This window comes from Oryctolagus cuniculus, chromosome 19 (genome assembly GCF_964237555.1).
Source record: "Oryctolagus cuniculus chromosome 19, mOryCun1.1, whole genome shotgun sequence".
NCBI lineage: Eukaryota > Metazoa > Chordata > Mammalia > Lagomorpha > Leporidae > Oryctolagus > Oryctolagus cuniculus.
The window spans coordinates 29344627-29359159 of NC_091450.1; the positions used below are offsets into that span (position 1 = coordinate 29344627).

General features: G+C 49.7%; 1 protein-coding gene across 22 annotated transcripts in view; it reads right to left on the reverse strand.

Annotated features, from left to right (window-relative positions):
* Positions 1 to 14533, reverse strand: part of RBFOX1 (RNA binding fox-1 homolog 1) — a 2206955-nt gene that overhangs the window by 970117 nt on the left and 1222305 nt on the right. For all 22 annotated transcript variants that reach the window (XM_070063950.1, XM_070063945.1, XM_070063952.1 and 19 more), the window contains one exon: positions 13519 to 13566. In XM_070063950.1, coding sequence (XP_069920051.1) covers positions 13519 to 13566 — 48 coding nt within the window. The remainder of the gene's footprint in view (positions 1 to 13518; positions 13567 to 14533) is intronic.

Here is a 14533-nt window from a genome sequence, read left to right on the forward strand (position 1 = left end):
AGCTGAACTGTGCAGAAGTGCCGGGACGACATAAATCACATTTGGACAGGCAGGCTTTCCGTGTGAAGCTTGGAGTCACCCAATCACGTAACAAGAAACGGGATAATACACCAAGAGAGGAGCAGGAAAAATTAATTAATGCTCATTCCACTCATCACTGAGAAAAGCCAGTGGCATTTTTTTTGTCTTGAGTAGATGACAGATCTATCCTAGAGAAATAGCTTTGCAGTTAATTAAGCACTTTCTAAATACATTTTAATTCAGAGTTTAAAGAAAGTAGCAGCACTAAAAACTACAACAAAGAATAGACTCGCTTCTGTTAAGTAAAATAAATGGCAAATGAAAATAATTGCTATAATTAGGGTTATTAAAATGTAAGCAACTCAGCCCCAATTAATACATAATTGTGAAAAGATAACAAACTGCATTTTTAAAATTAAGGTATCAAGACACAACCCTACTTACCTGAGACTTCAGTCAGGTAAATCATCACCCTAATGGAGCCAAGGCAACAGCCCCCTCCAGACGCTGACAGAAGCTCTTCTGCGTTACCTTGAAATCCATGAAAATGCCAGCGCTGTCACAGGCCTCAAAGCCCAGAGTAAGAAGAGAAACTTGGAAGCATGGAGTGCTGGCCTTCTCTCCCTTGCTGGGTTTCCACAGAGTGTTTGACCTTGTGACTCTCATCGTTCGTGACATCTTCTGCCAGGGACAACCTGAATCTGGCACCCACGCTGCGGCTCGTCCCCCGCACCCGTGGCTGGCGTCACTCATCAATCACGCACTTGATAGAAAGCAGATGCCACAACCTGAGACTGTGTGCCCACTCTCAGACCGAGGTGACACCAGGGATCCCATTCGAGCACACCGTCAGCTCTGCGTCCCACCCTCTCTGGGCGTCTGCAGACAGACAGCTAGGTACTACCAACAGGCGACGCAAAATCTTTGCTTGGCGCCTGGGGACCTGCTACTAGTTTAATATTTATTATTTAATTTTACAATTGACCTAACTGCTCCCAGACGTACCTTTTTGGATCCCATCAGAGATATAAGATACTGAGTCAACGATGAAAAAAAGAACAAAGGGAAACGTTCACAGAAAATGGAATTAACAGAATATTTTGGCACAAAAAAATGAATCAAAATCTATGCACAGCTTTGTCAGAAAATGCGGTTTTCATGAACTCTTTGAAGACTTCTGGAATACATGGATTTTAAAATTTTTCTGCACCAAAATAAACTTATCTTTGGATTCCATTTTCCATAGGATTTCTGAAGTGCTCTGCTGTGTGTCCAAAACACGCACAGTGCACTCACTAAAGGGATGCCCTGTGCCTTGTGGGATGCGAGGCACCCTACGTATTTAGGTTCACTGAATCCCACAGGGACCTTGGAAAGGCTTCTCTCTTCCTGTCTGTTCTACCTGAGAACCTGAGTATTGCAGAGGTTGAACAGTCAGGAAGCAGCCAAGTTGAGGTGCAGACCCAGGCCTTTGAGAATGCCGACTCCAGCGCTCCAGGCGCTGCTGTACCTGCGATTCTTCAGACGAGCTCCGTGAGAGCCGACTTCAAGGCTGCTGGGCGAGCGCACCAGAAAAGCGGCTTGATCTTCCTCAGCAGCCGTTCACGCACCCGCCACGCTACACCTGCACCCGTGCGGCTGTGGAGGGTGCCCACTCACCCCTCCTCATCCGTCGTTTGGGTTTCCGGGCCCCTGGAGCCTAATTGAACTCAACACCACATCCATTTGAGAAGCTCAGATGGCTTTTTACCTGCCTCTCCAGCCCCAGCCTACCACCAACCTCAAATTTTCATAAAATAAACGAGAGAGAGAAGTATGACTGACATCTCACGTTCAAAGTCTAGTCGGAGCGCTAACCTGCAGATACTACATGAAAGGCTGGTACAGAGCCCTGTTCGAGGGTCAGAAGCTCCAGTCTACAAAAATAGCTCTCAGTCACGCTGGGAAGCGAAGCCTTGATTGGAACCAGGAGCATTTTGATGATGTTGAAGAGCAAATCCATTGAGGACCTCACAGATAACCACATCAGGAAGAGTGATTAAGAGGGAATTTAACGTGCAGAATGTCACTAAAGATGGGCCCCCGTCATTGCTATCATGCTGAAGTCTTTGTTACAGTAAGCGTCGCAAGTAGAGCGACCATCAGCCTCCGTGCCATGCACTGAACATGTTAAGTACTCGAGGGACATCTGCTGTTTCTGCTACTTGGCGTCCTCACAGGACGTAGCTCAGCCCGGTGGTCAGGAGTCAAATGAAGGAGTTCTGCATATGGATCCCATTTCCACGCTTGCTCCTTGGGCTGTTAACTCCCCCTTCCCTCACTTTTCTCATCTACACCATGGGGTAAAGAATACATGGATTCAAAATCATCTTCTTAAGGATTGAACAAACAGAATACACAGAGCGCTAAAAGTGGTCTCTAGCAGTGAGTAAGCACTTACTGCATGCTAGTTGCTATTATTATTATTATCCACATTCTCACTTGGAAAAAAATCAGCCACTATTCCCTCTGAGAGCACAGGCATTGTGGTATAGTGGGTAGAGCCACTGCCTGCAGTGCTAGCATCCCAACTGGGTACCAGTCCAAGTCCCGACTGCTCTACTTCCGATCCAGTTCCCTGCTAATGCACCTGGGAACGCAGTGGAAGACGACCCAAGTGCTTGGGCTCCCAGACACACGTGGAAGACCTGGAAGGAGCTCCTATTTCTGGCTTTGGCCCGGCTCAGCCATGGCTATTGTGGCCATTTGGGATATGACCTCTCTCTTTGCCTCTCCCTCTCCTTGACTGTAACTCTATCTTTCAAATAAATAAACAAATCTTCAAAAGAAGATTTGCTTTGAGGAGCACCCCCTGTATACTTGCACCCCGTTAGGCCATTCAGTAGGGGTTCACCCACTTCTAGTTGTGGGCAAGGGCAGAAAAACGTGCACAGTACTGCTCCTCCGAGTAGACTGACTCCTGCTAAGCCAATGGCCATCACACCCAAGAACTGTGCTGAACCCATTGGAAAAGCAGCCTTTCTTAACACAGGTAGAAGTGAACCATCTAACTGTGGTCACCATCATTACTGTCCGGGGAAAGCTCAGCATTAAGTCACAGATATTCCAAAAGAAAGCCAGAATTTACTCAACGACTGCCACTGCTGTCTTCTCTTTTATCTGCTCCAACTCGGTTTTCTGTTGGGCAACTTGTTACGTCATGAGAACTGTGGCATAGAAGACGCAACACTATTCTCACATGTAGCTGTGGATCAGAAAGCCAGTGTGACCATTGCAAGGTTTACCTAGCACGTGGCAGAGCCAGGATTCAAACTCAGATCACTAAGGTGGCAGAACCCTTTTCCATTACACTGCAGATATGCACAAAACCGCTGAGGGTTTCTTAGCAACCATCCACCCGCACCCTTTGCGGCAAGGGTGTAGCTTCTATCCCAGATGACTCCCACCTGCTTTGATCTGCAGGTTCTGAACACACAATTCCAGACACTGGCATTTATCATTTCTATGTTGCCCAAAACATAAGTAAGAAAGATGTTGAGTCTGACCATCTGGTGGGCTATGTACACAGCTTTGTTGTATGGTGCTTTGTTCCTCCAAAAAACAAAACCAAGATGAAGCCTGTTTACACTGTGCAACCGAATCCCAACAAGGTTCCACCCACAAGTCATTGTTGAACAAAGCAGCCACCAAGGTAAGACAGCAAACGTGGACAGCTTTACAGGTGCTCCAGGGTCATGGACAATTCTACGGCCAAAGACAGTTGACCTGCAGTCCGTTCCGCCCCCAAACACAGTCAAACGACAGGCTTGGCCGGTGGCTATGCACTACGTTGGAACTCGAGCTGCAGGAATGATGGTCACTCACGTGCAGATGAGTCACAGCCTCAGGGAATTTGCATGAGATGTCAAATGCAGAAAATGTACGGCAAGCAACACTGAGAAGGGCCTTGTGCAGGTGTTAGATGACTGTACCTACTCCTTGGCCAGAGCTTGTGAGGCCACAAATGAGCTAACACAAGTACGAGAGGTCGTACACGGGTAAGCAGAAGCTAGGAGCTAGAAGAGCACCACGTTTTGCAGCTCTGATCATTCCACATGACTGAATCCCGTGCCAGGAGGAGACTTCATTCTACGCTTGAGGACATAAAGCCCTCCTGCCCCAAAGCTTCAGAAGGCCCAGCCCCTGCCTGCGTTCCCGCCTGCTCTCAGCTCACTCTTCCCAGCGCTTCCTGAGCCCCTGCCGCACTGAGCTCCCCTTGACTCCCAAGTGGATTCTGCCAGGCGTCCCCTTGCAGGCTTCCATCCCTGCAACCTGGGCAGGATGCTCTCCCCACCGCCTTCCCTCCAGGCTCAAACTCATCCTCCCGCAGGGATGTGTTAACTTCCTCCTCTCTGGGGATCTGGGAGCACCTTCCCTTTAATACAAACACACAATCACGCTTCATCAAAGCGCAACTGGCGCAGAAGAAAAATCAATCCCCAGATGAACTCTGGGAGCTCTCTTAGAAGAGTGTTCACTGTCACCCTCCCCCTGGTTGCCCTAGGCAGCTTAGTTCTGCCTCCAATGAGAAAGTCTGGTGAACACTATCTGTAGGTTAGAGCCCTTCCAGTAAGGAGCACGCCTGGCCTCCATCCCTGCACTGTCAGAACCAGGACTAACCGTCTGCGTCTCCAGAAATGAAGTACTGCTAGACAGAACACCAGCCCTGGTACTGCTCTGTGCTCACTGGCAGCGAAGCCTTCAGAATTCACGAGATTAATTCACCATCCATACTGGTCAGCCTCTATACTCCACAGGTCAGTGAACTGGCCCATTCTTAAGCTGAGAAGTTTGGGACATGTTCCTGGAGTCACCAAGTCACATGGACAGGATGGATTAATTTTCTTGCATTCTCAAGTCTTGGTCCCCCTTTCCTACATGGCTCTATTTCAGACTCATTCTCTGATGTCCAGTTTGCCCTGGACCCTGGACCCTTCTCAGTCCCTTGCAAACAAGCAGAGTTTGACCCCTTCCAAAATGCAACGCAGAAGCACTATTGATTGCAGCACACAGTAGAAAAGAGTGGCTCCAATGGACCCCCATGTACATTTATCTGATTTTCTTCAGAGCGTTTAAATTTCTTATCCTTAATATACGTTTTACTAAAGTAAAACAGATTTGCTAACATCCACTGAAGAGTTTTTTTAAGACAGAGTTTACGGGGGCCAGTGCTGTGGTGTAGCCAGTTAAGCCATCACCTACAGTGCTGGCATCAACTCCTGGCTGCTGCACTTCTGATCCAGCTTCCTGTTAATGTGCCTGGGAAAGTAAAGTAGAATGGCCCAAGGCCTTGGACCCCTGCAACCACATGGGAGACCAAAAGAAGATCCTGGTTCTTGGCTTCAGCTGGGCCCAGTCCTGGCCACTGCAGCCAATTGAGGAGTGAACCAGCAGACGGAAGATCTTTGTCTCTGTCTCCCTATAACTCTGCCTTTCAAATAAATAAACAAGTCATTTTAAAAATTAGCATAGAACTCTGAAGTAAATGGAAAGAGAAGTATCCATCAGATATAGAAAGTAACCCTAATTCAAAAGTAAAATGTTTTTAAGTTATAAAATTGTCTGCTAAGGTCTCTAGATCTTTGAGTTAAAAAGACAGATTAGCAAGTCTGGGAAATTTATTTTATAGAACACAATCATATTAAGTCACTTTGATGCCATCTCAGTGTCTACAAAGTGTCGGCAAGGGAATACCTTCCCCACCTGCTCACTGGGTGATCTGACGCCAACTTCTTGTGTCACCTGATACCTCATTTATCACCTGAAGCCTGAATCCCACACTTGGGCACCGCTGGCACACAGGAAACTGTGGGCCTCCCCTATCATGCACCTAGATTCTTTCCCTAGCTTTCTTGAGGAGTGATTGACAACTCAGAGTGGCATATATTTAGAGTGTCTCCTGTCATATTTGAGATACACATCTATGTATATGCATTGTGAAATGACTGCTACCAAGCTAATGAACATATCCATCATGCGACATGGCTGCCTTGTGCGTGCAGGGGTGAGGACACGTGAGACCTCCTCTCCTAGAATGTTTCTGGTGGGGGCCGGCATCGTAGCTCACTTGGTTAATCCTCCACCTGCTGCACCGGCATTCCATATGGGTACCGGGTTCTAGTCCCGGTTGCTCCTCTTCCAGTCCAGCTCTCTGCTGTGGCCCGGGAGGGCGGTGGAGGATGGCCCAAGTGCTTGGGCCCTGCACCCACATGGGAGACCAGGAGGAAGCACCTGGCTCCTGGCTTCGGATCGGAGCAGCTCTGGCCTTAGCGGCCATTTGGGGGGTGAACCAACAGAAGGAAGACTTTTCTCTCTGTCTCTCTCTCTCTATCTGCCAAATAAATAAATAAATAAATAAATAAGAATGTTTCTGGTGTGTGATACACAGCACAACCATAGGCACCACGCTGCACACTGTCTCCAGAACGGACTCATTTTACAGCTGAATCTGTGACAACCCACATTCTACTCTCTGCTGCTTTGTGGGTCTGACTGTATCTTAGATTCTACAGGGAAGGGACTCGCCCAGTGTTTGTCTTTCTGTGTCTGGCCAACTCCACTTAGCACAACATCCTCCAAGTTCATCCTCGCTGCTGCAGATGGCGGGAATTCCTCGTTTATTTTTAAGGCTGATTAACAATCCAGTGTAGAACCAACCAGGTGATCCAGCGGTCTCACCTCTCGGTCTGCAGCAAAGGAAACGGATGCCCCATTCTTTACCCGCAATGCTAAGGCGCCAGCCCAGATGCCCCATTCTTAGAGATACCTGTCCGGTCACACACATTCCAAGGGTAGCACGTGTCTGAATAGCCACCCTGTTACCTCTTAGGGTCCTCCCTGCTGTCAGCATGTTCTAGGTGAAGCCTCCCCCTCATCCCCACATGCACCCAAGGCTGACCCCTGAGCTCCATCACACTCTCCTCTGACCACTCCAGGACATGCACACCGGACCTGAGTCCACCCTCAATGCCCATGTGCTCGCACAACTTCCTGTCTGCCCAGGAGGAACATCCACAGACACCCCTCCCACCCTGCAACTCACGCCTGGCCAGCCTGCGCCCTGGAAGCCCCTCGACTCTTCCCTGCACGTGTGTCTCCTGTCACCCACACACAGTGTGTCAAAAATCAGTGGCTTTTCAGTAAAAATCAGATTTTGAGGATGGCTCAGAAAACAACAACAGTGAGCCCGTATTCCACATGGCTGCAACAAACTATGTAACAGCACCCAGAACATGGTGCCATCATTCCCAGGTCACTGTGACCCAAGCCACTTCCATCCTACATGCATCCCTGTCTGCCTTAACTCAAGGGTGGCTCCTGCCTGGGTCTGGAAGACAGCTTGTTTCTCTCCCACCTGTGCCGAGTGTCTCTTCCTCAGTAAAATACCCCCAAGGCTTGGTAGGTCACACTGGTTGCCCACTTCTCTGAGCTCCCATCATACATCAGGGGTCTCATTTTTAAAGGAAAATTTAATGATAAGTGACGAGAAATGCCTGTAGGCAGACATCCTCAAAATAAAAATACATGTCATTACAGGTCTTTCAGTTCTTGTTTTGTTCCAGGTCCTACGTCAATTGCTTTGCGAAGTAAAAGAAGAAGTACCTGCTTCTTCATTCTTTAAACTGACACTCCAACTGGACTGCACTAGTCTCAATTTACAGATAAGTGTGCAGAGATGGGAACTAGCATAACCGAGGTTCAGGGTCACAGAGCTATTACGGGGAGAGCTGGGATTGAAATCCAAGACCCTCAGGCTCCAAAGCCTGTGGTTCTTCAGGATCTGCACTGGCGACTCCTGGGTTTAAAGCATCTCTCTCTCTCTCTCTCTCTCTCTCTCTCTCTCTCTCTCTCTCTCTCTCTCTCACACACACACACACACACACACACACACACACACACGAATACCCACACACACCCTGCTGAAATCACTAAAGCCAGGAACTGAATCAGATCTCTGGAAACTCAAGCCAAACCCCACTGTCTGAGTCACCCTCTCACTGCTACAACCAAATCCTTGCACAAAGGGGCTCCCTGGGCTCACGGTTCTGGAGGGTCGAGGGCGTGGGGCTCGCGAGGACATTCTTGGCTGCATCCCATCACGGTGGATGACAGTGGCAGGGGTGAAGCTTGTGAGAGCAGGAGGTCACACTCAAACAGAAGCCAGAGTGCTGGGTCAGACCAGCTCAGGCCTTCGTGAGGATCCTCCGTTCTCTCGGGAATGACCCACGGGTCACACAAGGAGTGTCTGGGCAGGGCTTCCTCTGACCTTCTGTGGGGTCCTGCCACCACTAGGCTGAGGACCAAGCCTTCAACTCATGCCCCTCAGTGGAAAAACCATAGTAATGTGAACCCAGTGCTGCTGTCTCTCCCCAGCAGGGCCCCAGGACGTCCTGGCATCCTCTCGTGGGACTGGCTGCTCACCAGAAGGACAGGATGACCCAGACTGGGAAGAATCTTCACTGAGAGCCACCACAGCTACCCCAAAGTGGAAATAAGATTATTTACTTGGCAATAAATCTGGCCCAGGCACAACTTCATCAGAGGCAAAGTGCAACTGCCACTCCCTACAGATTTAGTTCTTGCTTTCTGAGGTAAGGGAGGTGGCATCAGGGCTATACAGCACATGGTCTGGGCTCGGAATCTCCAGGTTCAAATTCTGACTTCACGATGCACTTTGAGTCCTACTGGGCAAATTTGTCTGCGTCTCTCAGCTTCCCCTTCTACCTGTTAACCACGGGTGATTGGATGACGATGGTGCCTCCCACACGGTAGTTAGGCCACCTGATCTGCAGCAGGCGTGACAGAAAGATAAGCCAAGAACTCTCAGTGCTAGCCTCAGCACAAGACTCCTCTCTCCCAATCGCAGATTTATTATTATTATTATTATTTTTGACAGGCAGAGTGGACAGTGAGAGAGAGAGAGAGACAGAGAGAAAGGTCTTCCTTTGCCGTTGGTTCACCCTCCAATGGCCGCCGCAGCAGCACACCGCACTGATCCGATGGCAGGAGCCAGGTGCCTCTCCTGGTCTCCCATGGGGTGCAGGGCCCAAGCACTTGGGCCATCCTCCACTGCACTCCCTGGCCACAGCAGAGAGCTGGCCTGGAAGAGGGGCAACCAGGACAGAATCCGGCACCCCAACTGGGACTAGAACCCGGTGTGCCGGCACCGCAAGGCAGAGGATTAGCCTAGTGAGCCGTGGCGCCGGCCCCAATCCAAGATTTATTCACATGCAACCCGGAGGTCATCCTAACCCTGAAAACCACCAAACTCGTTCTCTGCATGTCTACAGCAGACCCAAAACGGTTATGCAGCAGCAGCCCAGGGCAGAAGTGCCAGGAGGAAGCCATGTCTGCCTACAGCCACTGGCAAAAGGGGTCTCATCTCCTCCTGACAGGCTCTTAACCCACTCTGATCCATCCACCTATGCCTCAGTCACCCAAATCAGTCTGCACAGCAGTCCTGGAATCCAGATGGAGTTTACACTGCAAATAAAGATGAATTTAAATGCATGGGCTCCTCAGTAGAAACACGGGCACGGTAAATGTCAGACGTGTGGGGTTCCGTGAGGCCGTGCAGCCACTCCAAGCAGTGGTCTCCCTGCTGCCACCCTTGCCAAACCCACATCAGCTCCCCAGCATCCACCTGGGGAGGCAGCCATGAGCACAGATGCTTCTCGTCCAAGGGTAGGAATCTGAACCTCCCCACAGATCTCCTTGTGGCCCTGCACGAGACATTTGACCATTAGGCAGGGGCCCTTCCAAGCTGGGGACATTCACAGGGGCCCTGTGAACCGGTGCATCAGGAAGCCTGGGAGCAGCGCCTGGCCATGCACACACTGAGCAGCCCCGTAAACAACCAGCAAGATTTTCCCAGTGACAAGTAGCATTCTGTGGCCCTGGGAGAAAACAGGATGCCAGGGTAGAAAAAGAAAACAGAAAACCAAACAGGAGAGGAAAAAACACTTTCATCCTGTCAACAGTCTCTGACGGAGCCAGACCCAAGTGCAGATCAAGAGTAACAAATCTACGGCTCTGCATTAGGATGCCGGCTCCCTTGGACGGCTGAAATTCACCTCTCCTCTTCCACCCGGACCCCTGCTCTGGGATGCAACAGGAAAACGAGTCACTCGGGGTCAAAAGCTCTGCAGAACCTAAGAGCACGGGAAGAAGACGCAGCAGCAAACTTGGGATTCTGTTCTCTAACACTCTCCTCTCGCAGAGACGGTCGACAACCCAGACAAAGGTATGACACGCAAGTAGAGGACCACAGCCATGAATGCAGAAGCCACAGGAGAGGCGGAGACAGAACTAAGAGGAGGAGAAATGCAAGGAGGACAAAGTGACGTCCTACTCGGGATGGCATCTAGTCCTGCAGGGGTTCTGCTAAGCTTCCTCTGCTAACGGAAACAGCTCCAAAGAAAACACACGGCCAGTTCCCCTCCAGGGTGCGCGGCAGCCGACAAGCTCCGCCTGGGCCGAGGAGGGCGCTGCTTCAGAGCCGGGTATACTGATTATTTTGATACCTCTGTCATCCCCTGTCACTTCGGCTCCACTTTATCAAATTACTGGTTTTGCCAGAAGCGCCTGGATTACATGGAGAGAGAGTACGTGTGCGTGTGTGCGTGCATACTCACATGCACACGCGTGTGCGGGAGCAAGCGTCGGCACTTCAGCAGTGAAATTTCATCATTACACATCGGGGTGGCAGGAAGTCCAGAGCACAGTTCCTGGAGATGCACGGCTCCCACGGCCCTGGCTGCCTTCTCCCTGTGCGGCCTCACCCCACAGCCCTGCGCACAGACAGTGGGATTTGAGCTCTGCCCGCACCCCGACTTTCCCGTGAATGAAAGGACTCAGGTACCTAGAGCTGCCTCCCCAGCCCTCACTGCCAGCTTCTAAGTGTGATCCAGGACCCAGAGGAGCGACAGCGGATGTCAGATTTGCATGAGTGATGAAAGGGGGAGGGAACAGGAGGCAAGGACGCTTTTCCTCCCTCGCAGAAGGAGTGGCAAGTCCACAGAGCCCGAGGGAGTGAGGTGACGGAGGCACTAGGACTCATCACACACTACCTGCAGCCAACTGATTGGCTAAGTTCTGTATTAGCCACACGAGGTCAAGTTTATAGAACAGCTGGGGAGCCCTTGGAAATGGGAATCTTTGAAGATCTGACTCAACAACCTATGAAGACACAAAAGAGCTAAACTTTAAAAATCAAGAAAAAAAAAAACCAAAATGCCAGCATCACTTTTGTCAAATTTCATTTCAAGCCTTTGTCAAACTGTTAAGAATTATATACTGCCAGAGTTTTAATGATCTAGGACTACCTTAAAATTTACTCTGTATGAGTGAAGTTCAACATACATCTTATAAAGATTTATCTATTCATTGAAAAGTCAGAGCTGGGGGAAAGACAGAGAAAGAGGTCTTCCATCCCATTGGTTCCCTCCCCAGATGCCCAGCCAAGGCTGGGCCAGGCTGAAGCCAGGATCCAGGAGCATCTTCCAGGTCTCCCATGTGGGTAGCAGGAGCAAATGCATTTGAGTCATCGTCTGCTGCTTTTAACAGGCCAACAGCAGGAAGCCGGATCAGAAGTGGGGCAGCCAGGACACAAATGAACACATATAGGATGTCGACATAGCAGGCAGCAGCTTAACCTATTATACTGCCTGGCCACAGTGCTGGCCCCCGAAACTTTAACACCGTTTCTTTTTGACTGTTGCTTACAATCCCTGCCTCTCCTCCTGCTAAGCTACAGTCTTTTTACATTTAACTTGTTGAAGTCTTTGTTCAGTGGATTACCTACCATAAAACATAAGGAGTATCACATAAATTAAAAATGTGTTCTCTCAGAAATAATATTAAGTGAAAAACAACAAAATCAAAACAAAACAAAAGAAATGTGTGTGTACATGAACATGTGCACCTGTGTGGATGCACACATGGGCATCTGAAGCTACATCCCAAGTGACCTCCCAGCAGGAAGCCGGGGGGGGGGCCCTCATTGCAGCCACAGGTGTGAGTGATCAGCACCATGGTTGCAGCCGAGCCAAAGGCGATTTGGTCTTCACTGACCAAGGCTTATCCTGGTTGTTCACTGACATTTTCCCAATGACAAGTCTGTCGTAGTTCTAACAGTATCAGTCCCCTGGTAACATTCAAACATCAGTAGCAAAGAAATCAAAAAGCAACAGACACTGGGCAGAAACATGTCCATGAGTTCCATAAAGGCGCAAGGGAGAGAGAAACATCCTGGCATTTGCAGTCAGAGCAGAAAACAGTTTGTGAGCACTGAGACATGGGCAGCACACACATTTCGCCTACGTGGAAATTCCATTTCATCCCGCTCACAAAATACGCTCATGCAAGCAAACCTGCGTGCACACACAAGGGGCCTGCCAACGTGCACCGAGTCACCTTGGCCTTCACACTGGAGCTGGGATCACCAAGTCTGAACTCAGCCGACCATGTCATTATTCCCCTCACTGAGAGCAGATTAACACAAACTAAAATAACACGTGGCAATTGCCTTTTATTTAAAAGTAAAGTTTGCTCTGAGCAGTCCTCAAAGGCCTTATGATCAGCAGAGGGTCCCCACCCATCACAAATCACAGCTGAGAATCTGCTCGATTTAATATACAGTGTCCACACAGGACAACAGGGACGCCACTGCAAAAAGAAATGACCTTCAAAATCACGGAACGAAGTCAGAAGTGGCCAGCAGCGTGTCCTCTCAGTCCATCTATCCCACCTCTTTGGATGCAAGGTGTACCTGGTGACATCTGACCCGCCCAGAGCTCAGTCACGGAAACGTCCAAGGACTCTTGTCAGTAAAGAGAGACAGAGGGTAGAAGCAGCGAAGTGCAGGCAAATCCTCTAACATTGCTGTTCCTGAGGGGATACCCACCAAGCATAACACAGAGGACGAGTCGAGAGAATAGTATAAATATGCAGGAAGTGACCCTCCCACCCCCACCCCAGCCCACCTCCCAATCTCCGGCAGGAAACTGCCACCCATGGGAATGTGTCCTGATGGAAACGATTTTCAAGTCACAGCACACGGATACTCTGAGAGCCCATCATTACATAACCTATAACATACGTAATATCACAGATGTCACATATGACATACAGAATAACCATGCACAAAACTGAAATCCAGCATGAGCCAAAACATACGTGAGCTGTTTTTCTGAAAAAGGTGATGACTAAAACTAAAACCAGCACCAGATTCTCTGTAAACTTAATTACATTTGAAATCCTCCTAGAAGCCATCAGAAATAACACAGATTGCAAGAAGGGAACATGACACACACTTCTAAGCATGACTGTGTGCGGCTAATACCGGTACACGAACCACCGGCAAATCATCGTCCAGCGAGGCGTGCCTCAAACACGTGGGCTGCAATCATAGAGTTCCTGTTCGGCTCGAGACAAAAACAATGAAAAATATCGACTTACCTTTCTGTCTTCTATTCCCACGCAGGTATTGCAGTCTGCCTTGATATCCTGAGAGGACGAGAAAACAAAGCGAGAGAGAAAACCAGAGTCAGGCTTATGGTCAGAGAACATTCGGTGGTGTTGTTGAAATGCCCTTTAAAATAATAAGGGGCTCACACTCCTAACAGTTCTTCCCCGAGCCATTGCTCTTTATAGTGCATTTGAGAGGGATATGCCATGGTGTTTGCAGTCGAGACATAAGGATGTCGTAAGGAAGCTTTACGGCATGCAGATGTGGGGTGAAGACACAGTGATGGGTCAGAGACCACTGCACAGAGAAGCTGGAGGCTCACAAAACAATCTGATCCCCAACCTCTCTGTTCACATCAGTGGAGAGTGTCCTGAATCCAACTTAACACCTCTCCCATTCCAAATTTAGAAAAGTCAGACCTAACGCACTCTAACACAAAGCCACCACTGCTTACTTCTTGAACATCTACCTACCCTCCCACACAACCAACCAGCGAACCAGCCACCCACCCTCCCACACAACCAACCAGCGAACCAGCTACCCACACTCCCATACAGCCAACCAGCCAACCAGCCACCCACACTCCCATACAACCAACCAGCCACCCACCCTCCCATACAACCAACCAACCAGCTACCCACCCTCCCATACAACCAACCAGCCAACCAGCCACCCATCCTCCCATACAACCAACCAGCCAACCAGCCACCCACCCTCCCATACAACCAGCCACCCACCCTCCCATACAACCAACCAACCAGCTACCCACCCTCCCATACAACCAACCAGCCAACCAGCCATCCACCCTCCCATACCACCAACCAGCCAACCAGCTACCCACCCTCCCATACAGCCAACCAGCCAACCAGCCACCCACCTTCCCATACAACCAACCAGCCAACCACCCTCCCATACAACCAACCAGCCAACCAGCCACCCACCCTCCCACACAACCAACCAGCCAACCAGCCACCCACCCTCCCATACAACCAACCAGCCAACCAA